The sequence below is a fragment of the Periophthalmus magnuspinnatus genome, chromosome 7, assembly GCF_009829125.3.
Source record: "Periophthalmus magnuspinnatus isolate fPerMag1 chromosome 7, fPerMag1.2.pri, whole genome shotgun sequence".
In the NCBI taxonomy this organism is placed as follows: domain Eukaryota; kingdom Metazoa; phylum Chordata; class Actinopteri; order Gobiiformes; family Gobiidae; genus Periophthalmus; species Periophthalmus magnuspinnatus.
In genome coordinates this window covers 26,938,681-26,965,100 of record NC_047132.1, presented here as the reverse complement: position 1 = coordinate 26,965,100, position 26,420 = coordinate 26,938,681, and the positions used below count along the sequence as shown (strand labels likewise).

General features: G+C 39.0%; 1 protein-coding gene across 1 annotated transcript; it reads left to right on the top strand.

Moving 5' to 3' along the window:
- The first annotated feature begins 668 nt into the window (after positions 1-668).
- On the top strand, positions 669-23,152 carry slc6a17 (solute carrier family 6 member 17). Its single transcript, XM_033969924.2, has 12 exons — positions 669-987; positions 6,405-6,797; positions 10,438-10,595; positions 13,564-13,690; positions 15,071-15,252; positions 16,420-16,530; positions 17,134-17,375; positions 17,699-17,891; positions 17,992-18,184; positions 18,264-18,423; positions 18,526-18,688; positions 19,208-23,152. Exons 2-12 carry the CDS (start codon positions 6,497-6,499, stop codon positions 19,568-19,570), a joined length of 2,193 nt encoding a protein of 730 aa, XP_033825815.1. The 5' UTR covers positions 669-987; positions 6,405-6,496; the 3' UTR covers positions 19,571-23,152.
- Positions 23,153-26,420: the final 3,268 nt, after the last annotated feature.

Genomic DNA, 26,420 nt, shown 5'->3' with positions numbered 1-26,420 from the left:
TTGCATGATGGGCACATTTCCACCCACCACTTAAATGCAAGTGGGCATGTGTTGGCTGAATCATTAATAACAAAGCCTTGAGTTATCTCTAAAGTCCACATTAAAACAACTAGATAAGAATCCTAAATGTCATAGTGATGGATATTAAGAAAAAACTGCGGCTTCACTGTTGACAAAAGCCAACCAGAGTTCTAAAGAGAGAACAGAGTGCAGAGCTGGCAGATAAATCCAAGGACAGAATAAATTGCTGGTGTCAAAGAGAAAAATGACTGTGCCACAAATTATCTTCACTTGAGTTACAACCATTAAAGAAGCCTGACTTTTTACGCCTATTTTAGTACACACCACAGTGGACTTCACGCCTGTCTGACATGTCTATTAGGCATTTAAATGAGTGGATTCCTGTGCTTACTTCGGATGGAGTTGGAGAGCTTTTCCAATGCGCCCTGCAGAGTCAGGTGTGATGGTGGGACGTTGCCTTTTTTTCATCAGCCTGTATCATGTAGCTGATGTTGTTATCGATGCACGGAGCCTGATATTACCCACCTGAGAACACTGCAGATGTTTTGGGATCATCTGCTGACGTCCTCGCGAGCGGGTGACTCAAACTTGCGTCAGACGTCGTCGTGACTTTCCATAGTAATTCTGCCATCCTTTAGGGAACCTGTTTTATTCCACAACACAGCCCAAACCACGTGGACGCAGGAGGTGTATGTGCGTAAGTGCGTACGTGAGGAAGACTTTGGCTGGAGCTGCGCCACATTAGAGCTTCTTACTTTACCCAGGCTGGTACATTGACTCTGAGCAAAGTTGGAGAAGGAGGTTGGTTACTGCGTCAGACTTTACACGCCGCGCGCTCTGTGTGAGTGACTGGGAAGCATCTCTCCATTACGCGCAGCGATGTTCGTACGGACACGGAGACTGAATGAAGATCAGGGGGTTTAGGATTCTTTGTGTCTCGCTACATTTTTAACTGCCTACATAAAGGTGAGTACCAATAGCCTAGGGTTGAGCTTTTACATCTACAAATAATGTTTTGTGTGGCTGTGTTATAATATAGGAAAGAGTGGGGACTTTCCATCGCACATCAACAAGATTCACACACACACACACACACACACACACACACACACACACACACACACACACACACACACCAGCGTCATCTTTCACCTGACAAGTGCTCGATTCGCTGCCACACTGACTGGCGACGCTGCTCAGAAAATCCTCCCTGTTCGCGGTGAAAGCTTGGCGCTGCGTGTGTGGCCAAATGTGATGCTCGGTTATGGCATCCATCCATTGCGCGCCATGTGCCGTGAGCCATCTCTCTGCATCTCTGCGTTAAGATGTTGGTTTGACCTTGGGGAGGCGTCAGAGGTTGCTTCCTCCGATAGTGGCTTGGGGCCTGACTGGACCGGTCTGGGGATGCTTGAGCGTGCAGGTGTTGTTTGGTACCTGTGCCATATTCACCTTTCCTCTTGGCTGGCTTATCATCACTGTCAAAAACTTGCGACCCACCCAACCGCTTCTTTTTAATATGCAATTAAAGCACCAGTTGTTAATGTGTGTACTGGCTGTAAAAGATGCCGGTTTAACCACTGGCACAGGTTTCAAACGTGTCACTGTAAGTTGTTTGCAGCCTTCCTTCAGGGGATATCGTGCTCTCCATTTAAGATGCTGAGAGGAGAGAGGCCATTGGTGCTGCTGCGGATGGGGTTTCATTTTTGCAGGAAGAGCCATTGCTTAGCAACCAGACTGAGATAAAAGTGGAGAGCTCATCTTTGTAGAGAACAGACAACCTGTGCTATTGTATCATTAACACTACTGTGAGCCTGGGGACACACTCTAAGGACAAGTGTGTAAGGTACACTTTACAGACAGATTAAGTGTATAGAAAATGCAATGTCACACTTTTCTCATGGTGTTAAAACACAAATAGTTTACTGGGCTCATGGGCTTCAATGCTGTCCACTGTACATGATGTCCTGCTGTCACTGCAGTGAGCCATCTGCCTCTGACTATATCACCAGACTCATCAAGTTACTGCCACAATCTTTCAACTCATAAAAATCTAGTGCAGACCAAACAGTAGAACATAACAGAAAATTATAATTGCACGTAAATAGGACAGTCACTAACAATATCTCAGTTCTCTGCAAAAGTGGGGCAAATAACAGTTCTTCCAGACTATTCCCAGCACTAAACTTGGCCAAGCTATACCTATTTGCTAACTTTCAGTACATGTTTTAGTTTGTTAATCCCCCACAGTTTTGTGCAGGTTTGGGATCAGTTCAGTCTGTTTAATGCTGCTGCTGTGTCGTGACTGCAGGGGCCTACTGTTGAGGAATGCCATGTGCGTGCTACTACTGAGTGGGCTTAGTCCAAATACTACTTCAAGTCATTCACTGGGAATAATACCCATCACACAATACTGTTTTTACATTTGGCTCCACTTCCTGTTTGAGAAGAGACATTTTTTCACAGTTAGACACAAATGCTTCTCTCCATGGAACTGTTTGTGCTTTGGGATGTTCTACAATATGGCATTAAACTTATCTATGTTGTGTTTATTCAGTTACAGGTGTTTGTATCGCTATAACTTGCACACATCTCTGCAGATCTGACCTGTAATTTGGTGTCCATGGATGTGTAGAGAAGTTTAATGCCATACTGTGATTGTCACGACCCAGCTCATCTAGGGTCAGGGAAGTAACAAAAACCAGAGTAATAATATAATGTACAGGGTTGTAAAAGGGAAAAGTGGACAAAGATATTTACGTAATTGTATTAAACAAAAGAACCTAACCTAAGAAACCAAAAATAACAAGTCTAACAAATAACAAGTGACAAAACTAATGGACACATAACATGAAGACAAAACTACGAGTGTCCTAAAACAAACACGAGGCACAAACAGAATCGAGTGACAAAGAAAAACGAGCGACACATAAATCACAAAAACTCACAGTAAACAAGAGTCTCAAAACACACAAAGTGAGACATGGAGACAAACAAGTGACTAACTAAATGAGACACATACAGAACGGCACACAGGCCAGCAGCCCCAAACAGGTGAGCTGAATGTTCTAAAAGTAGAGGGAGTCAGCTGCAAGTGAACCACAGGACTGGCCTGGTGGGGAAACAGTCCTCCAACAGTCCTCCAATCACCAGCCAGGATTTCATGGGAGAAAAGGGACAGATTCAGACACACACTAAACATAACAGGCAAATAATAACAAATGAAAAGAGCTTAAGGCCTGGGATCGTAACAATGATCTTTTCCTGGCAAAGCAATAACATTTCCATATAGACAAGCAGGAACCAGAAAAGTTACATAGTACAGCTTACAAGAAATAAGATCACAAATAAAACAAGAAAATACAGTCACATTGCTCGAAGATGCAAGGTGTAGAATTACAGAACTTTTATGGGCACCAACATGTGCAAGACCAGTTTTAAAGTTATTTTATGTCAGTTAAATGCTGAAATTATGAATTATTCCATTTGCGCCCTGGTCATTCTGATTTATCATTTTCAAACATGCTGTCCTTAAGCAAGCCATAACTCCACTTAACCTCACATCTATAAACATCAAATCCTTTTTCAGTGTTGTAGCAGTGAATGGAGTTGCAGTCTGGTTTCTGTGGAGTATATTTCATAGTTTGACATTTTGTGTTAATTAATGAGCTGTAAATGCCAAAGATTTCAGTTCAGATTTGATGTAATTTACAAACACCAGACTCAAGAAGACCAGAGCGTGGTGTGAATTTCATGGTTGAACAATGATTGTTAATTGTGAAATTATTTTTTGCTGTGTGGGTGGAAATATATCACAGCAAATTATATAATGCAAATTAAGCAACTGCGCTGGTACAACTCAAGTAAAGGGCATTTATTTTACAGCAAAGGTGTTAAGTGAATATTTAATAATATATAATAATTATATAATCTTCAAAGGATCTTTATAAAATACAAATCTGTGCACACATTAATTTGTGCATTATGTTTGTTTGCTGTTATAACGTTTATTAAATTAAGGGGCAACAGTTGATCAGTTGTTGTTCAGTTTTGAGTGTTTGTTCACTGATCTGAAGGTTGGCAATTTGAATCCCGCTCCTGACATAAATATAATTTGTTGAGCGTTCAGATCCACTGACTCACAGGTTGCCGGTGCAATTCTAGCTCCCACAGATGAATGCTCTCACTGTGTCCTTGAGCAAGACACTTAATCCACCTTGCCCCAGCATCTGCATCAACTGGTGAATGAATTTGTGTGTAAATGGGAGAGTGGTTCCATGATGTAAAGGACTTTGAGAGCCTATATAAAAGTGCTGTATAAAAATGTAACCATTTACCATTTATAGAAAAATACTGATTTCCTGAATACTTCAAAACCTCCCATAAATAGTTCTTTGACAATTAACAGTAATCTGACTAATCTACTGCCTAATGACAGAAATCTACCATGCAAACTAATTCACTAAACATAGTCCATTTGATTTGCTATTGTATAGCTACAATTAGAACAGTAGGAAATCAATGGATCACATTCACTGTGGGCTACAATTGGCACTAATTATTCATGTGTGCAAAATGTCAACAGTGTAATCCTATCCGTGTGTCACATGGGCTGTTTCTTTTTCTTGGACCCTCATTGATATTGAATGAATGCTCTTAATAGTGTTGTCCTAGTACTAAAATTTAAAAGTCGATTTTGATACTACAAAAAGGCTCCATACCAATAATGATACCATAAAGAATATAAAAACAGCCTAGTTTTTATTGACAATTCCTGGTATAGATCCAAAACATTCTAAAACGCTTCAGGGAAGGTCCTACTCTGTCCTATTTCTGTGTTGCTTTTTTCAGATACTGGTCCAAACAAATCTGGTTTTAATACTAGTTTATATGTTGATTAGTATCTGGGTATTGATTTTGACAAGATCTTAACAATGCATGTAACTAAAATGAGCCTGTAACTAAAATCATAGTTGTTCTTTTTGTAGATGCTGTTTTTTTTATTCAGGGAAAAACTGCAAATTCAACCTCTTTCAAATCCAAGGCATTTGTACTTGCAGGGATTTAGTGCATGTTGGCTGGTGGTCAGGGAGGGCAGGCTTCTGTTCATGAGACACACATGACTCTATTAGAAAATAATGGCCATGCTGTAAAGTGGATGTAATTGAATCGTCTGACCTAATGAAATGATTTAAGCGAATACCAAAGTGTCAGTTTATGTGCTGCTCCTAAGACGGCTCAGACTCTCTGGTAAACAAACACTGATCACCTGTGCAAATGGTATACGGTACAGTATGGTGCACAGAGGAATAGTTTTATATTTAATGAAATTCTGTCTTACAGTAAAGAGGAAATCATGTGTATCCAGTATACTTTGTGTCTCAGCTCAAGACTTTCAATACTTAATACATCAAATTACAGTTATTTGCCGTAGGGCTGCAAGATTAATGATCACCGAATTGAAAACCTAATTAGCAAATCACAAAGGAAATATATTGTCCCAACAGATAACAAAACCAGCTTCATTAGGTCTCATTATAAAATCTGTGGCCTGTATTTTACCTCTCTACCTCCACCTCTTTTTCCTATGTTTTGTGTATTAATTTACACTGTGATAAGTAACTTGTGGTGGAAGAAATACTTAAGTATACTTATAATAAAGTATAAGAACAGATACCAGAGCAACAAAATACTCAAGTAAAAGTATGGAGCAGCATTTGTTTGCTCAAATTAAGAGCGTGTTAAAAATAAACCCCCAGGCTTTTTAGCAGGTCTCAAACGACAAGAAAAAACACTTTTACTTTTCAGTCCTGTTCAAAAATGTAGTGGAATAGAAAGTACAGATACCTGCTCTCAAATGTAGTGAAGCAAAAGTAAAAAGTATCCACTTAAAAATGTACTCAAGTAAAATACAGATAGCTAAAATTTGTTCTTGAGTTCCCTACCTTACTACTTTTTCTTGGTTACGTTCCAACACTTTAAGTAATATAAAATACGTAAATTAATATATGTTTTTTTCCCCACAACAAATCAGACATTTTTAGTAAGATCTAGTTATAGGCTTGTGCTATATTGAATCAACATATTGTATAACATACCAAATCAATGCTAGTCAATACAAATTCATTAGAGTAAAGAACAAAACAGTTGATAACATGCTGAAGACGACCAGCTGTGTGATTTCTTAACGTAAATGTATTAAGTTACATAATCTGGTTAAAAGGGTTGTTCTTGTTTCTATGTAGTCAATATGATAGTTCTATGCTTCAGATCAATGTGCACTAAATGAAATTACAATAAGCGTATGGTTTATTAGCATTGTCATTTTCGTGAATTTGTGAAAAGGGAAATGCCGTATTAAAAATATTGTGTCTTTGTCTCCACAGCTACAACAAAAAGCACAACAAGTCTCCTGCCTCCCTCCTGACCCCCTCTCGACCTTTGACCTTTGCCCTCCTGGCCCTTCCGTGTCTTCGCCATGCCAAAGAACACTAAAGTGACCCAGAAGGAGCACAGCAATGAACCGGTCACCGAGTCTGTGGCTGACCTCCTGTCCCTGGAGCACCCCATGGGCTTTAAGAGCAGTCAGATGAGCATGGGGCTGAGTCCGGGATCCACTGCCCCGGTACGCGCCCTGCTCCCGTCTCCTGACCCCGAGGCAGAGGACGGGCGACCGGCCTGGAACAACAAGCTGGAGTACATACTGGCTCAGGTGGGGTTCTCCGTCGGTCTTGGCAACGTCTGGAGGTTCCCCTACCTGTGTCAGAAGAACGGAGGAGGTAAGACTATTACACTAATAATATAAGTGCATATGACATGACTTTTCATTTCACTAAAACATAGTTACAATCATTATATTTAAGAATGTACTAAAAATATTAAGTAGCATTTTATTTTTCTGCTTTTTAACATGACTGATACCTAGCAAGCATACTTTTAATAAAGGCCAACACTAAATTGTAATGACCACACCTTTATTTTGTTAAATGAATGTTTAAACAGTTAGTTCCTTGAGCAGCACTGTTTTCTGCATTTTTGTACTTTTCTTCTCAACTTTTTTTCCACACACTGTCACTTGAGCGATGTAAAGCTATGGTAAATATTTAGCAAAGGTACTATCTCACCAGATAAAGTAATAACTGAAAAAACATGAAAACCTGTCACATTCACTTTTACTATGGCGTAGACAGAGCTATAAAAAGTTGAATGAAAGACTTGAATGCTTTGGAAGGATTTGTTCTGATCCTAATTGAGCCACTATAGAGAGCATATGTTGTGGGCTGCTGAGACATGGTAAAAGAAAAGTCCATAGTGCTGAGTCAGGTTTATAAATAACTGATATAACCAGAGGCTGGATAATTTGGAGGTATAGTAATAGGAGCTCTGAAGCCTTAAGTGTTTGTTTAATAGGGTTCAAACCATTTAAGGGTTTGCTTGAAAATGTAAAAACTCACATTAATACAGCATCATGTTGACTCATCCTAAAAGCTGAAGATTCTGTGTGTTGTCCCCAGTTTAAGCTTTACCAGTGCATCATTGGAAAATGCTGGGTTTCAGATCACATGACAACATTCTTTAGGCCTATAATATTTAATGGGGATGGGAGTGCAGGTAAAATGCAGAATTGTGTTGTTATTTAGTGGTTTTAGTTTAGTAGGCCAAGGGCCATACAACATACAAAGTACATCTCCTTGAACCACAAAGAAATCCCCTTTTACAGAGACATTGTCTCTTCCAGACCTTGCTGTGACCCTATTACCTGCTGCTAGGCTCTGAAAGTGTTAGACAGAAATGTTCCCAAGGCTCATTACTGTCAACCTATTAAATCCAAGGACAGCTGGAGTGTGTACACTTTCTGAAGACACAATAAAAAAGGAAAAAGCATGGAGTGAGTGAGCTAGAGTTTTTTTTTAAGTGAATGGACCATTTAATCTGTCTTTTCACTTATGAATATGCTGTATATATACAGAGCTTTAGCCTATGCCACATCCCCTTTTAGTAAATTAAGCGATGAACATTGCATGACAGTATAGTCCAAATGTTTCTCCAATTTGGTCATGAAAATGCACTTTTCATAATATCCTGATAAGGGATTCGCTGGTTAAAATTCAGCATTCAAGATTTAAGATACCGGTATTGGATATCGGCACCAGTATCCTGGTTGGACATATAAATTGATGTAAAAAGACTATTTACTGGTCGTAGCTGGCCCAGAAAGTGAATGTTTGAACATTTACTTATCCAACGTTGTTCTGTAGTTACTTGCGAGGTGAACAACAACTACATAACAGATTTGGATCAGTTTGGTCTCATTTTATTTTTGTTTAAAGGAAAATAAATGCTCAGTCTCTACTTGGGTATCGGTTGATATATATATATCAGCAGATACTTAAAACTATAGTATCGAAAACAGTATCAGAACAGAAGAAGCTGGATCAGTGCATTCAATTAAATATGTGGCATATTTTTAGCACTGATCTGTTATACTCTTGTATTATTTTTATGTGGGTTAATTACATGTCTAAGGCTCCCTGCTGAACTTTTCATCCTTTTCGTACAAAGTTTCTTCATTCACAAGGCTGCGGAGTCATTCTCGTCTGTGATAAATTGCATCCTGTCAAGCAATTAGCGAGTCAGCGGTGCAAGCCAGGGCCGCTGCACCCGGCATCAGTGTCTCCAGCTAAAACAGAGATGAGGAGAGACAGAGGCTTAGGGTACTCATATGTTTATACATGTGATGACAACACATTATTAGATATAATATATAAGTACATTTACATTTGTATGAGAAAATTTACATTACAGTTAGGCTTATGATATGCTGCTAAATAATTATTGAAGTAAAACTGATTAATTGTAGTAGTAGTTGTTGTAGTAGTAGCAGTAGTTGCTCAGTAGTTTGTATTTGACAATAAATGACAACAACAGGAAAAACTTAAGTGATTCTGTTTATACTTGTACACATACGAAAGTGATACCCTTTTTTGAATACTAATGTTTTTATTTTTTTCTTAAATTCATATTTTGTGTCTTCGGGGGTTGGATTAATTTTTATATTCTGCTGAGTCTGAAACGGACCCAAACTTATGACTCAGATGTTGGACGTGTAAAGTCTGCTTTCCTGAGCTCTCAGACGGTTGTCGGTTTAGTATAAATAGTGAAGTTTAACATGCAGACAGTGCCAGAGCTCAGTGGGTGTGTGTTTGCTCTTGTTAATCTCGCTGTGCTGTATAATGACTTTGAGCCCCCTGCTACACCTCAGTCCTGTGTTTTGGTCTCGGGCTTCATATGCTTTTTTTTGTCTAATTTTGGCATTGTCACTAAATGTTGCAAGTGCATTTGACGCATCCGTCAATGCTGCAATGCTGGTCAGAATTACCTAGCCAGAGCATAAATCTACTGAAATCAGAGAACATGCAAACTCCACACAGGAAGCCCCACCCCTGTCTGCCACTTCACCATTGAACAAGAGCAAAGAATATACATTTATTTGGATTCATGTGAAGATTTTTAATACTGTGTGAGATCAATTATTTCATTGTGAAAATGGCTACAATATGTAACAACTCTATTCTCCAAAACAACTTTTTTTTTTCCCCTTCTGTGTCGTGTCCGCTTCTTAAAATAGACTTCAAAGCTTTATGAAAACTAGGCAGCTCATCAGCAGACACTTTTCACATCCAGATAATAATACCTGCTTCTTTCTGCCTTTGTTGACACACAAAGTCAGTGTATTTTTGATTTGTGAGTCGAGCATCACGAGCCCATTTGTCTTTTGCCCCTTGTGGATGCCCATCTGTGAGGTTTGTCGCCATGGCGCTCTCAGGGTCTGACGTCAGCACAAGTGGACGTCACTGCTCCTCTCCCTCTGTCTGCAGAAACATGATTGTATCTGTCACTGCAATGAATGAAGATGGACAGACTAAAAATGTGTGAGTGTAAATGAAATGATAAACTGTGGAGAGGACAGAAATAGTTACACTCAAAGAGATGGTCCCTTCTGCTGTGTTAAACAAAGCTTTGTCCATTAGCACAAATTAGATGTGTATTCTCTTTCTTCTCTCTGGGGCTTTATTCTTCTCTCAAATGTCCCACTAAACGTGTTTAAAATGTGCTCTAGCTGAAATGCTGTATTATAAAAAAAACTAACAGCAAATCTGATCATAAATATACCCCAGGAACAATACTCTCTTACTTGTGTGGGCATTTCTTCAATTTATAGTCCATAGTGATAATAAATATTGTATGTCTTTGAGTCATAAAGCAAAGAATTAATGAAAACCATACAGATAGATCAGCTAAACAACACTGCATTACATGGAAAAACATTATTTTCTTGCAAATGGTGATTTCAGGCAGCGTTTTTACAGTGCTTTCTGCAGCCCTGTTAATCTTTACTGTGTCCTGTTTGTGTCTCAGGAGCCTATCTGGTGCCCTACTTCATCCTGCTGCTGCTCATTGGGATCCCTCTGTTCTTCCTGGAGTTAGCTGTGGGGCAGAGGATCAGGCGGGGCAGTATCGGAGTGTGGAACTACGTGTATCCTCAGCTGGGGGGCATCGGGGTGTCCAGCCTCATGGTGAGTCATGTGATCTGTATGAATGGACCGCTGTGTTAAGAGGAAGTATGCAAAGACTCTTTTTTATCCAGGTCAAAGTACAGGACAGCAAATTTTACTGTTGAGTTTATTTCAAATTCAAACTAATTCTTTAAAGCAGACCTATTATGCAAAATTGACTTTTCAGAGCTTTTAACTACGTGTTTTTTTTTCTCCTTCTCATTTACACTCACAATGTTATTTTTGGAGTGATCTGTGCATGTTTGGGCAATCTTTAATTGCTTAATTTCAAGACGCCATATCACCAGTCAATTCCCATTAGGCACCACAGTTTTCTAACGTGGAAGTCAGGAGAGTTATTTCTTTTATTAAGTCGTTTAAGATAAAAAATGTGCAAATTATAACATAATGATCCACAGGTGTCATAGATTATAACTATATAGCAGACACAAACACAATAGGGCTTCTTTAAATGATTTTTGTCATAAATTGATGGAGCTTTTGTTCATTTGCCCCTATTGATATTGACTGCAATATCAAACATATCTGTACAGTTTTGTCTGTTATGGTGACCATAACAGACAAAACTGTTTTTTATTCTGACTGGTTGGATGTGTTCAGTGTATAAAAATTACAGTTCATGACTTTAAAAGAAACAAATCGAATATACAAAAAGCAGTACATTCAGTACAGTATCCAGATCTTGTTTTTAAGAATGTCAGCATTATTTTCAAAATGGCTTCAACTTCGACTAAACCCATACTTTACTTTATCAGTACAATGAATCTTCTTTTATCACACCGACCAAATTACATCATGTAATTAATTGGCTTATTTATTCTTTAGAAGCAGAGAGGAAAACAGCACGCTTCTGTTTATATTAGAATTTATTATTTAAAAAAATGTATGTATGCATACAACCATACCACCTTAGGTATGCCCAATCTTTTCTGACCAGATCCAAGCAGCGTTGCGTCTGGTTAGTACTTGGATGGAAGATTGCTGGGAATAGCAGGTGCCTCAGTGGGGCAGCAGTGTCTCTAGTGCATACAGTTGTGTCCTCGGCAGGACATTTCACTCACATTTTCTAGCATGAATGTGGAATTGGTTGGTTGAGGGTTGATGGTGTTTGGAGGGGCCTATGGTGCAGATTGGCAGTATCTCTTCCGCACGTTTATGAGAGGGCAGCTGTGGCAGGTTGTAGTTCACAAGGTGTGGAGTGAATGAATAATGCAGTGTAAAGCTCTTTGGATATCTTAAAATATACTATATAAATCCAATTCAACATTATTATGAATTAACATATTTAAGTCAATATTGCTACACATTTGGCAAAATATATAATAAGACAACCATTTACACAATACAGTAGCAGATAATAATCAGAGTTAAGCAATAAGGAGTGTGTGTGTTAGCTCAAGAGCGGCTAATATATTCATATAAATGTGTTCCATCATCATCCACATTTAAAACAACTTCAGCTGACCAAAGTACTTCACGACAATGACAAAAAAACAAAAAACAAATATATAAATAACACGATACATAGGAAAAAGTACAAAAGTACAATAAAACACCAAGATATTCTGTCTAGCTATTATTAAATACCAGGGAGAAGAGGTGGGTCTTAAAGACTGAGAGGATCTGACAGGCAGAGGGAGGCTGTAGGAAGCCTGTCACCTCTGGTCGTTGGGCACAGCCAGCAGGGCTCTGGGTGGAGTATAGGGCTGTAGTAACTCCCTCAAAGTGGACCCATAGAGTGTAGACATTTAAACACAATCAATAACTTTTTGAATTGCACCTGATATAAAATAGGGAGCCAGTGCAGTGATGTGCTCTCAATACAAGACATAATGTTTCCTTTCTATTGCCGTTAAAACTGACTGCAGGATATAAGTGACATTGATGTTTGATGAGCAGTAAAAGTAAACTTATTCCATGATGTTATGTACTTAGACAGCCCACTGAACTCTACGTGCCTTGTTGTTAGTGCTTTAATGTGCATTGCATTTCCCATCTCTGATCCCCGACATAATCCACTCACGACATTTCCAGGAGTGGTGACCCTCTGCGAGTCCATCCCATCCACCTCTTCTCTGTAAACCCTGCTATGTCAATCTTCCCGCTAGTCACCCCTTTGCCTGATAGCCATGTGATCAATCTATTGTAAAAGAGGAGAGAGAGGGGGAGGTTTGGGGCAGTGAGGCGTGTGGCAGCTTCGATGTGGCACACCGAGAGTCAAAGCTATAAATACCTCGTGGTTCAGGGCCAGTCTGAGCTGCTGAGAGAAAACAGTTCAATAATTCATGTGGCTCCGAGCTGTGCTTTTGGAGGCTCAAGAAAAGACATGCACCTCAGACAACTGCACCCTGTCAGTCCTGTGTTTTTAATTTGATGGGTCCTTCTCCCTCTCTATCATAAAGATAATCTGATACACGAGGAATTTCTAGTTAATCCGCCAGTAGTAGCAGGGGATGAATTTGCTGATTTATGATGTTATTTGGAGAATGTAATGAACTGTTTCTATTTCAATTTAGGAGTCCAAATGAATATACATTTGTAAATATGAACACCAGATTGGACAAGGGCTGTGCAATTAAACTAATTTATAATAGGTTATTATTGCTGTTCAGAATAATATGTGGACTTGCTCTGCCCCTCAAAACCTGGAACAGAGCTACTTTTCTAATCTACTAGTCTAATCTCTAAACCTTTGACAGTGCTGAAGTAATAATTTGAAATAACTGTGATTTCATTTATGAGCCAACAATCATAATTATCATTTTAACCTTAATCAACAGGCCCTAGATTTAACTTTTCTTATTCATAACATTGATTCATGATTTTCACACAAATAAAAATGTTAGGGGATAGACTTTGAATCTTACTGGTTCTTTTTCAAATTGCAGAATTGAGCACCTAATATTTAGCAGAGTCTCTATAAGGGGAGTCCACTGCTCCTGATAATCCTGTCTCCTTGTTCCTGCAGGTTTGTGGTTTTGTGGGCCTCTACTACAACGTCATCATTGGATGGAGCATCTTCTACTTTTTCCAGTCCTTCCAATATCCACTGCCCTGGGCCGAGTGTCCCATCCAGAGAAATGGAAGCCAAGCCAGTGAGTCTAGAGCACATACAGTCCAATTGTAGCTCCACACCATGAAAGTAGGATTCGTTTACATTACACTATGTTAGGATGTTGTTGATTCTGACTGGTTATGTTTCTATGCCAAAAAATGTGACACTTTTCACGTAAAAGTTAGCATCTTTAAATTGAAGTAATTAAAGTCATTAGCCTTCCCTGAATGTTCACACTTCATTCCAATTGGTTAAACCTACCTAAATCAGAGCTTTGCTGAGTCTGACCAATAGGATGTGCAGGTGGAAAAAAAGTGTTTGCTCACAGAGCTTCATTCAAGAGAAATCAAATATGTGCAACCCGGGAAGGTGAATTTTCTTCTCAAGGGTTTTAAGTGACTGAAAAAAAGACAGACTTCTGCACATACATAGGTTAAATTGAACAGTACTAGAACAGTAACACAAGTGACATATTCAGCACTTGACCATTCCCATGTCACCCTGACCTTTCTTCTGCTCCACTCTGAGACTAAAAGGTTGTTAACGAGTCCAAATGATGAGGCAGCGTCAGTGTTAGATAGGATTGCAGACTGGGGCAGAGGAGGGGAGTAAGAGGGAGGGCTGTGTGCGTCAGAGCCGGACTGAGAGGCTGTGAGACGTGTTTTGGCATCAGAGCAGCTCATCTGAACATGACCCTGCATCAGAACTAAAAACGTACCTTTATTCACACATTCTCACACCTCATCTTGTAATAAATCTGTTTGTGGATGAAAAGATAGGACTCTAATGGGGCAGCGGTCTCTGGTGGAGCGCCATGCTTTAACTCTGTTTATGATTATGGACCCAGAGGGATTACTGCTCTAATCTTTGCTATTTATGGTTGTAACTCAGAACATTTACTCCAATCCTCTGCTTGATTACTTGTATATTAAGTTTCAATTTGTCTACTATTATCATGCAATCTTTGTTGACACTACTTAGTAAGTTTTCCAAGGGGTTCAGGGTGATGAAAAATTAGGACTGTTACCTTAGCAATTAACAATTTTATGCAAAATATGAAAGCTTTTAAAGCCTTTAAAGTCCTCAAAATGTAAAATGAAGCTGAAACCCATGAGTAGTGGCTTATCTACCTTTATATGACTTCGCTAATGAAACTAAGATTTTAGAAGTTAGAAGTAAAAATATAAATACATTTCTATCCCTCCCTAATATTATTATCTTGTTTTTAAACTTTAATGAACTAATATAATTCTACTTAAAATGATAAATTAATGGATTTTAGATGGAGTGTTGTGAGAGGAAGAGCATTTGGCATACAAAAACACAGACTACTGACTTTGAAAACACTTCATTAATCATTTGTATTATGTCCGTGATAGAAATTACTCTGTAACAAAGTTCTCTAAATGTCTATTTACAGTTGTGGAGCCAGAGTGCGAGAAGAGCTCAGCTACTACATATTTCTGGTACAGACAGGCCCTGAACACCACGAGCACCATCGACGACACCGGGGGCCTCAACTGGAAGATGACTCTGTCTCTGCTTGTGGCTTGGATCATGGTCTGCCTCGCTGTGATTAAGGGCATCCAGTCCTCGGGGAAGGTATGAGCTCTGTACAGCGGGACTGACAGCGGGAGCCAGGCCAGATGGATTCTCATGAGTTTGTGAACTCATATATATTGGAGAATTCATCTTGCTGGCCACTTTTTGTGAAGCTTAAATACAATTTTAAGCCTAAAAAATAGTATGTCATTTGTAGTAGAGCAGAGAACTAATGAATGATTTGATTTCTACCCTGGAAATTCAAAATGGACTGACTTTTGAACCCTCTCATGACATTACATTTGAAAAGATTTATTGCTGCAGCTGTTTTCAATGTTGTTTTTCTACCATGCACAAACAAACAATGTTACGTCATAACAATATTCAGCTACTCCAAGTATAGTGCTCCATTTTGAAATTGCTGACTCGATTTTGATCAGACGTTAAGATGTTTTAAAGCTTCAGCAGCAGCACCAGTCTATTTTTATCCCTCATCTGTATTATGGAGGAGAGTGACATGCAACATTAATAAGCTTAAGCTAAACTAGGCAGAGGCGGGCTCACGGTGCAGATGGAAAATGCTCTCTTTGGCAACAGCTACAACAACAGTATCCTGTAATCGTGATCCATGGTGATTCACAAACTGCAGCACAACAGCCAGCCCACACTTCAATAACAAAACACACACATATGAGGAAAAGACAGTTTGATTCTAATCTGTTTATCAGTGGGAATTCTGTGACAATTCCCCAGAACAATGTAGGATGTATTCATGTTGTTGCCTAGAGATTTTAGCAGTGCCAAAATCTATTCATGAAAGCTAACAATACATTCCCATCTACCTGCAAATAGAAACAAGATCAAAGGTATAATCTGGCATATTTACACTTATATAAATGTTCATTAATACGCATTGTTCCCCCCTTCTTAAATAAATAAATACATTATTTATTGGATTCACAATCATATGTTTACGATGCATCTAAAGGTATGCTGTGTAACTTTTCTGATGGCGGGCACACACCTGCTTCTCTCCTGAGAATATTCCACAGAATGACGTTAAACTATCTCCATGGAGACAAGCAGGTGATGCAACCAGGGCAAGTTACATGTCAGAATAGCAGGTTCAGCAGTATGGTATTTAAGTTATCCTCCAGAAAAGGTACATAGTGAACCTTTAATAACAAATTGCAGTACAATCATGACTCATATATATTGTATGTGTAGGTGATGTACTTCAGCTCCCTGTTCCCCTATGTGGTGCTCTTCTGTTTCCTGGTACGAGGTCTGATGCTGAAGGGAGCTGTGGACGGGATTGCGCACATGTTCACCCCAAAGGTCAGAGCAAAATGATACAGGAACCAGGAAAATACACATACAATACACAGTTGTAGTAGCAGTTACAGCAGTTCAAGTGGAAATATTGTTGCTTTTCCTTAAATGCTAGAACTCACTAGATGCTAGAGGCCACTAAATTTTCATCTGAGTTTGTAAGTTAATTAGTTCACAAACCGTAAAATGTGTAAAATGTCAGACAGTAATGCTGATAATGTTTTTAGTAACACTACAAGACAGCATTGCAGTAATGGTTGCAGAAGGCCTCTCATTCACTGCTCTGGTCCCTAACCCTCATTTATCATCTGTTCATTTGACAGTTATGTGATTTTAGTGACACTTCGTCAATGCAGGATGTGCCTTGATGCGTGTTTGATGGAGCTGTCAGGAGCTATAAAGTAATTTAGGCTCATTCAATGGAAAATGTAATCAGTCCAGAGCCATAACACCCTCTTGTGGTGTGTGGTTGGTTTTACAGTAGTGGTTTTTAATATGGAATAACTGATCATAGCTTTCAGTAGACATTTACTGAACATTTTGTAGCATTTATACCAATTAATTTTAGACTTTTTTATTGCAACATAATTACTGACTTTTTTCCTGTAGTTGGAGAAGATGTTGGAGCCTCAGGTGTGGAGAGAAGCTGCTACTCAGGTGTTCTTTGCCCTTGGCCTGGGTTTTGGAGGAGTCATCGCCTTCTCCAGTTACAACAAACGAGACAATAACTGCCACTTTGACGCTGCTCTGGTTTCCGTTATAAACTTTGTGACATCCATCTTGGCCACACTCGTGGTGTTTGCAGTGCTCGGGTTCAAAGCAAACGTCATGAATGAGAAGTGTGTCGTTGAGTGAGTCTCTCTTTCATATGTTTAATACAGATTTGGGAGCAAATATGCGCTTTTAAGTCATTGTGAATAAAATTTACTAACTACTACATGTTTGTTAACTCCTAAACTGTGTGTTTGTAAGATTAGGCTTGTTAATTTAATCAGCCCAAGGGTTTTGTAGCAGAGATTCCTAGTGCAGCTGGGACCAGAGACTATTTTAAGTCATTACATATATATATATAGACAATGTCACAAACTGGTGCCATTGAACGCATATTTCCAAGAGAATAATATAATACCGGTGTAGTTATTCATATAAAAAATGTTTTTCTCTTATTGTGCAGAAATGCAGAGAAGATCCTGGGTTACCTCAACACAGGGGTGCTCAGTAAAGAGCTGATTCCTCCTCACATAAACTTCTCACACCTGTCGGCCCAGGACTACGCAGAGATGTACAGCGTCATAAAGACTGTGAAGGAGGACATTTTTGGGCAGCTGGGACTGGACTCTTGTGTGCTGGAGGATGAACTCAACAAGGTCAGCTCTGAACAGCAGTAAAAGGCTAATAGCATTGGTACAATAGAATTACTGCAGCATTATTTACGTCTGAACACTATCTCTGTTTCTCATGCTCCAGGCGGTGCAGGGCACTGGGCTGGCCTTCATTGCTTTCACAGAGGCCATGACACACTTCCCTGCCAGCCCCTTCTGGTCAGTCATGTTCTTCTTTATGCTCATTAATCTGGGGTTAGGCAGTATGATTGGCACCATGACGGGCATCACCACTCCCATCTTGGATGCCTTCAAGATCCGCAAAGAGATTCTCTGCGGTGAGACATTAGATAGATAATCATGGTTTCTTCAAGTGAATTCACACCATATCTAACTCTTGTACTCTCTGTCTCTCAGTGGTTTGCTGCATCATCGCCTTCCTGTTAGGTCTTCTGTTTGTGCAGCGCTCAGGGAACTACTTTGTCACAATGTTTGATGACTACTCAGCTGGACTGCCCCTCACTGTGGTGGTCATCCTGGAGAATGTCTCTGTGGCCTGGATCTATGGCACCAAGAGGTTAGCTCGCAGGCGTCAACACGTTTGGATAGTCCATTATAATGTGTATTAACAACCGTCTTCATCCATCATTGTCTTCATTTATCATTCTTCTTTTCCCAGGTTCATGCAGGACTTGGAGGACATGCTTGGTTTCAGGCCCTATTCCTTTTATTTCTACATGTGGACCTATGTGTCACCTGCAATCCTCGTGGTGCTCATCATTGCCACTGTTATAGAGATGGCTGTGAGTCCTGCGGGATACAACGCCTGGTCCGAGTCAGAGGTATTATTTCAAACAACAATGACTTTTGTTTAGAATTAATATATTTGCCTCTGTATAAAGCTGGAGTACCTGACTTTCACACATTACAAGGAGGTAGTAGGCATTTAAATCTGTTTAACTCATCCCTTGCTCTCACAAACCCTTTGGCACATCATCAATATCTACATTAATTGTCGGTTGCATGTATAGCTTTGAAACAGCTGTTTCAGATGGAGAAGTGAAACTGGGGTGGACCATCCAAGTGCAGCCAATCAGACCACTGCTTTCAGCTCTTACTTGCAGGTGGATGAGAATAGAAATACACTATTATTAGATGCATGCAGTGTTCTTAGAGTATAGTATAGAGTAAAGTCTTTAGGGAAAAGCACAAAATTCACTCATTTACAAAAAAAAGGTGGTTTAAGTCTGTATTTTCTCAACAGTAACCATTCAAGCCCAAGAAATGGATGAATGAACATAATATAGCAACCTATGTACCATTTCATTGTCATTTATTCTACTCTCTCTCCTTCTCTCCAGGGTATGGAGCACTTCCAGAGCTATCCTCCCTGGGCTTTAATCATGGCCTATTCCCTCATCATCGTAGCCATGCTCCCTCTGCCTCTGGTCTTCATCGCGCGCCACTTTAACCTCCTCTCTGACGGCTCCAACAAGCTCTCCGTGTCCTACCGCAAAGGCATGATGAAGGACATCTCCAACCTAGAGGAGCAGGATGAGCAACGCTTCATTTTGGGCAAAAACCCCAGCGAGGCCCCTTCTCCCATGCCTCCCCACCGTGCTTATCTAGGCCCTGGAGGTACTCAAGAGATGACCAACACTAACTACGGCACAAGCACCAAGACAGGGTACCAAAATATAGGATCGCCCGAGTCTGAACTATGATCTCCTTTAAGCTCCAAAATATCCCTGCTGCAAATGAAGAAAGGCCAAGGATGTCTCCACTGCCCACTGTTTCGCACACCTTAACCTGGAAATCTCTCACCTCACAAATAGACTGCTACCTGCAAATGCCCACCTCTGAGCTGCCAAGAAGCTGCCAATCCTCACACGTAATAAAGGGATCAAGGAGCGGTGAGGTTTAGCCGATACAATCACATTTCCATCTACTTAGGTATTAGACACATAGAAGCACACAAGATAGAGCACATGTATGGTTTGATATGCATATTTGTGAGGGTAAGGTGTGTGCAACATCGTCCATGAACCAGAAGGTAATAGTTAAAACTTATTTTTCGAGGCATATTGTTGCCCTCTGATTCTGGGGGACTCTTCACTTGACTGTGCTGTCTTTTTAGAGGATGTGGGGAAAGAATAGAAGGAAAATATGTTATTTCAAGTTATATCCAATAAGGGAATATTCATATGTAGAAAGCATCTATATCAGACCACTAAGTGTTTCTAGTAGTAAAAGCAGTGTTACAACTATAAGCACTTTTCTCAGAGTTATTGTGCCTATCACACATCAGCAATAACCAATCTCCTTCTGTGCATTCCCCACAGCTGTAGATTACTGTAAATATGAATGTGCAATAGTTTAAAATGTCCTGGTTAAACAGTGTATAATACCACACCACTAAGGGGCATATCTTCACCAAATTCCACCCATGCACAAGTAGGCTATATAGCATCTCTGAGCCTTTAACGCAGAGCAACAATCTCATTTTTCATTAGAATCAATATATTTTTTGTATGCGTCATTTAAAAGTCGTAGGTGGTGTATATCCACTCCATAGCCTGTGTGTAAAGATAGACAAGAAAGATCTAGGTTGGCTATCCGGAGATGTTTTACCATTGTGTCTGTTTGCCATTGAATGAGAGCGCCCCGTGACCCTGCCTTTGGTTAAAAATAGCGCAGCGTTACCCAGGGAAAAGACGCACCATAGTTACCAGTCCCGTCTGGTGGAGAGGAGGGAGTAGAAACCATCCTCCTTTTGCTTCACCTTTGCTGTCTGTTGATCAGCAATATTTAGACTATAGTTTATTTGTATAGACCTTGTAGTGTTTTCTCAATGTTTGTAATGGATTCACTGCCATGCTGTGCTGTGGAATAATCATAAGTTTCATCCCAAAGTGGATGCTTTTTCGATTTTGTCACTGTGGACATCATCGCATAAGGGCACTACACCATTTTGATGTCTTTCTGTGACATGTAAACAATTTATTTTGTCTAATATATATTATTGTAAGGAGATGTTTAGGGATATTATGTGAAAAATGTACTGTGCGCTATAGGTGTTTACTAAATGGTAATACTCAGCTTTGACCACTTGGTGTCTCTGTTGGCCATGAGTGCTCCTCTATAGCACTCAAGAAAGCAGACTTGTCCAGCACATGACTGTATATGGTCCTGCACAGCCCCCTCACGTTGTTTGGTGCCTACAGAGCATCTCTGTTGTCTCTTTGCCTTATGCTTTTGTTGCTATTGTTAATTTAGTGCTACCCGTTAAAGTTTGGGCCAATGTGTTGTTGTATTCACTTGAGCACTTTAATTAAGTTGAGGCCTTGGAGTTGGTTGTTAGTCAAGCACACAAATGACAAACTTCAAAATAGCCACTGCACAAACTTCAAGTACCAATTAGCACATTAGGAATAACTGTTAATCGGTTCATATGGTTTTAGGAAAGTACTGTGCAGATTAAGCCATAGTGATGAACAATTTAAAACTAAATATATCTTTTGAATGAGAACATGTCCTCAAAATGTTGCATTTAACAGGAAACTGAAACCTTTGAATAGGCAGCTCCAACAGGCTCATACAAAACAGTGACATGGATGAATCAAAGCACACTTGTTATTTCTGAAGTTTAAGCTTGTTACTGCTCAGTGAAGCATAGAAGTTATACCTTAACCTTATCATAGGAGCTCTCATTTAGAACAGCACAAGTCTTATGTGTAGACTGTAAAAGCACATAGTAGTGAAACACACGCAGGTGAGTACAACAGAATACGAGGGTCCTCTGAGTCTGAATCAATACTAACTAAACTGTGGAGATGACACTTATCCCACACCAAAACCAGGCCTAATGTTTGCAAAAGGTTAGAAAGCACTTAGATCCGGCACAATGACTGGATGACAAATCATTTTCTATTTTGGACTATAGTTTAGAGTAACAAAACAATGAGGATAGGAAGAGCACAAACCATAAATGAGCACATTTTAGGCTGCGTTTGCACTGCAGGAAAAAGTTACGTTAAGATTACACAGTTATGTTGATGGTGGCAACGTCTAATGTAAAAATCTGCCAAATCACCGTACAGCATGAGCACTGTGAAAACTAAGTCAACAATTAACGATTAATCAGTGTAGCCATGATGACAACTATTCAAATAATAACAGACTCTAAAACACATGACAAAGGATGTGTTATCAAAATATAACAGCATTCGCAAAACAAAATTGCAAACAAGAACTAATTTCATCATTTCTCCAGAAGTCTTCAGTCAGCACGTTTTATCTTTAAAATGTGCTGTTTGAAAATGTACCTAAAATATAGTAGTGGAACAGAACTAACTGAAAAAATAATTGTCAGCGAGTCAACTGCTAAAATACTTGTTACAGCCATAGTGAAAACACCTAAATACAAATGAGCAACTGAATAAGTAATAGACCTAGTGTATAACTTGGGTATGGATAATTTTTTTAAATTATGAGCCTTGTTCCTTTGGTTTTGAGACTACAGCCCAGTGTGAATACAGCCTCCATCCTGTGTAGTTTGAAGCTTCTTTCACATACTCTTTAAGGAACTGGCACTTGTCACTTGGTCTGATTTATCTCGTTATTTTTTCCAACTCCGGGGCCTCTGTGTGTCATCCATGTGTGTTGCATAAAGTAATTCAGAGCAACAAGTTAAAATCTGCCTCAGTTATAACACTGAGCTCCTATCAACAGCAGTAAGAGCATATTTATGATACAAATCTAGTCTATGTGACCAAACCATAGTTCTATTTATAGTATTTAAGACAATGTATTTAAACTGTATATATGGGTGTACATTCGCGATGAGTGTCTATAGTGAGAGTGGCAGGGTGTAAATAATAATTGTATATTTTAAACTATTTTTTGATTTTTGTACTGTAGGTAACGTTACTTTGGCGTCTGTTGCTTTGTGATGTTGGTGCGTGGTTGTGTAACAGTTAGCCGGGCGACTGTGGAGTAACTGAAGTGTGCATCAGACCAAGTAAATGTATATGTTTTTGGTGTTAAATGTGTGTTTTCTTCTGTCAGTGTTGTGTGCTGCTGATCTCCTCCACTATACTAGCTAAACTAACCGTGTTGTTGAGTGAACCGGGGCCACGGTGTAAGCAATCTCCTCGTGTTGGTGACTGGGACTATTACAGTGGCTCCTATCTCACTATGGCAACAACAATCAAAGGATGGACCAAGAGTTTGAGCAGAATGTTTCTGAGTCAAATAGAAATGTAAACTGTTCAAACACAGTGGAATTAAACACTTTTATGAAACTGAACTCATGCCTCTGTTTTTATTCTCCTTAATAAGATTTTGTAAGCTTTATTTAAAACATGTGTACTTCTCAACTTCTGTATTTCAGATTACTTTCTCAGTGGCCTAGCGTTTTGTCATTCTTTTTTGATAATAGTAACCTTAAGGACCCGAATATAACACATTTACATTTCTTTACCTTCATATTATGACATTAAATTTAACAGATTGATTTCATTACGTTTTTATTGAGCAAAACGTCCTTTAAAAACATGATCCTATATTGTGAGCAGACACACTCTCTTCGTAACTTGGCGATCTGAAATTTGGCTTGGCACTTTTAATTCATATTGTACATAGTCTTCAGAATATCTTACTTTAAAACAACAACAAAAAATGCTTTAATCGAAGTGTAAAGGTATCTGGTATTGTTTAAAATTAGTCAAAACGTATGGTAAGTCATCAATGGTGACAGGTGAATGCTGTTGTTGTGTCCTTGGGCAAGACACTTACCCCACCTCGGCCCTAGTGCCTGCGTACACTGCTGTATAAATGTGTGTGTGAATGGGCGAGTGGTTCCACGATGTAAAGCTCTAAAAATATGACTATTAGAATTGGATTTTTATTACCAAAAATACCTGCTTGTCTCCATGGCAATTACTATTTTCTGGAACAGGCAAAACCATCTCCATTGAAGATTTCAGCTTTTATTATGGCGTAGCTGCACCTCTGTTACACCTATATGTCTTGAATACTAGTTTGATGGATCTTTCACACTGTCATGTCACTGCCCCTCCCTTGGAGCACATTCACTTGAGGTGAAAATAGTTCTCTTTGAGCAGGGTTGAGGTGTGGGTTTAATAAAATGAGCTCCGCCGACTTCATTCTCAGCACTTCTGACTTCTGCTTCTGTTAACTCGCAACATCTGTGTCGGTTAAGATGGTTAAGAAGAAACAGATGAGAAGATGAAAACATGATAATTAGGATACTGGCCGCACAATGGAACAATAGACTTGTTAAAGCAGCTTTTAAAACAAGATGAAGGATTGCGAAAGTAAATGTTCTTGTAATTCAAATGTACAATGAGTAGTTACATTTGAATAAAAAACATAATTACTTTCACATTTCTATTGGCAGGTGGCTAGTTGAATGTCACAAAGGTTGGACGTGACCCACTTTGAAAAGATGAGAGGTGAGCTATTGTTCGACCTGTGAACAACTGAAAAACACAAATCCAAATAAAGGGCTCGGGCTGTGTTCCAATTATCAGACTGTGAATAAAAACATGAATTGCACCTCTTGTTTTTGTTGTGTTGCTTTTGGACGCACATCTTGTGTCCTTGCCTCCGTCACACTTCCTCTTCTACTTGGCACTTGGAGCTTTAAAGGACATCGCACAACTCTGCATCCTGTCAAAGCAACTTTCCCACCAGCACGTGAGGTTTCAGCACGTCCCCGCGGAGGTCGCAGCCCCTTTCTGATCTTTAGGTTTAAAAACAGCCGATGCAGAGGCGTCCACTTCCCATTTTCCCACCTGACGCAGGAAGAGGATGATTTTGACACCCGGAGAGGAGTATTTCTGGAAGTGGAGCTGGCGCAGGCGGACATCCATCAGTCATATTTTCTCACTGTTTTTTTTTCATATGATGACAGGTGGTTGTAAAACAAGGTCTTAATAAATTACAAACAGGATTATAAAACTCCTTAAAGAGGTAACAATGGACTTTTCCAGTGGAGGGTCCGCTAACTGATTGTTTCCATGGAGATGTTTTTTAAGGTTTCAGGGTTGGGTTTTTTTCTAAGCAGATAAAACATTCATAATTAGTAGGCTATATAAATCCTAGATAGGCAAGTTTAATTCTAGACAGGAACATTCCAGGTCAAACAATCACATCTCCATGGAGACAAGCAGAGCACCAGAAAAGTTACACAGTGCATCTTTAAAAATAGCCACATCACAAGTAAAAAAAAAACAAAGAACTGAGCACTGAAAGATGTTTTATATTGGTCATGAACTTGAGAATAAATAAATAAATAAATGAATGAATGAATGAATGAATGAATGAATGAATGAATGAATAAATAAATAAATAAATAAATAAATAAATAAATAAATAAACTGTATTGATCCCAAAAAGAAATGTTATATAATATATTTCTATCACATTATAATGATGTGGTTGTTTTTCTGTGTGTGTCCAGGCTGTCCTCTTAGTCCACCTCTGCTTCAATAACACTGCATTCAATTAAAACTACATATTTTAGCTGTTAATATCAAAAGAGATCTTCTACTGTCTCACATTTAATCTAGTTGGTGTTTTATGGCTATTCGTTATATTACATTATTACATTATGAACCATTTTAAATACATCAGACACTGGACAATAACAGAGAAATTAAGCCAAGACACATAATCATATCATCAATAGAATATGTCATAAAATCAATGTGTTATTAAGGTTCTGTTGTCCGGATTTGTTTCGCAGAATTCAGATCCAATTCTCCCACCCTCTCATTTTCTCAAGTTATGGCATCCTGTTCATGTTCTTCTCGTTATTTAGTGGTGCGCAATGTACTTTTCTGGAATGTTACACAGTATGTCATTAAACAAAACAACAAAAAACATTGGCCTATACTAATGCATTTGATTTGCCTTTCATAAACTTTCAAAAACAGGGGTACGTGGAGGTTGCCAGTTCACACGGGTTCATTTCTGTGCTGTTTGCTGTGGATAAAGTGCTCAATTTTGTTACTTAAGTAAAAGTGCAGATACCAGAGCAAAAAAATACTGAAGTAAAAGTAAAAGTATGACTTGAAAAAAAAATCTACTGAAGTAAAAGTATTAAAGTACTTGTTTAAAAATGCACTTAGAGAGTAAAGAGTCAAAGTATTTCATGCTGATTTTAAGGTTCTTATACAGCTTTAATGTAGTGAGTGTAGTGGATTTTTCAGTCCAGTTCAAAAATGTAGTGGAGTAAGTAAAAAGTATCCAAATTAAAATCCATGTATGTAAAGTACAGATACCTAAAATACATTTATTTATTAAGTACAGTGCTTTTACTTTACTACTATTTCTTCGTTACTTTCCACCACTGTATATAACAATATTACATTCACTTCTGTTCTATTTAATGACATTTTACAGCATTTAGTTCTTTCATAATTAGTTCTTTCGATTGTGTTTATTTTTGGGGGAGATTTTGAGAAACTGTGCAGCTTCTTCCTTCCTTTTACCTCTGACCCTTCAAAGCGGAGACTCACCCATCTGCAATCCAGGAAACACATTACA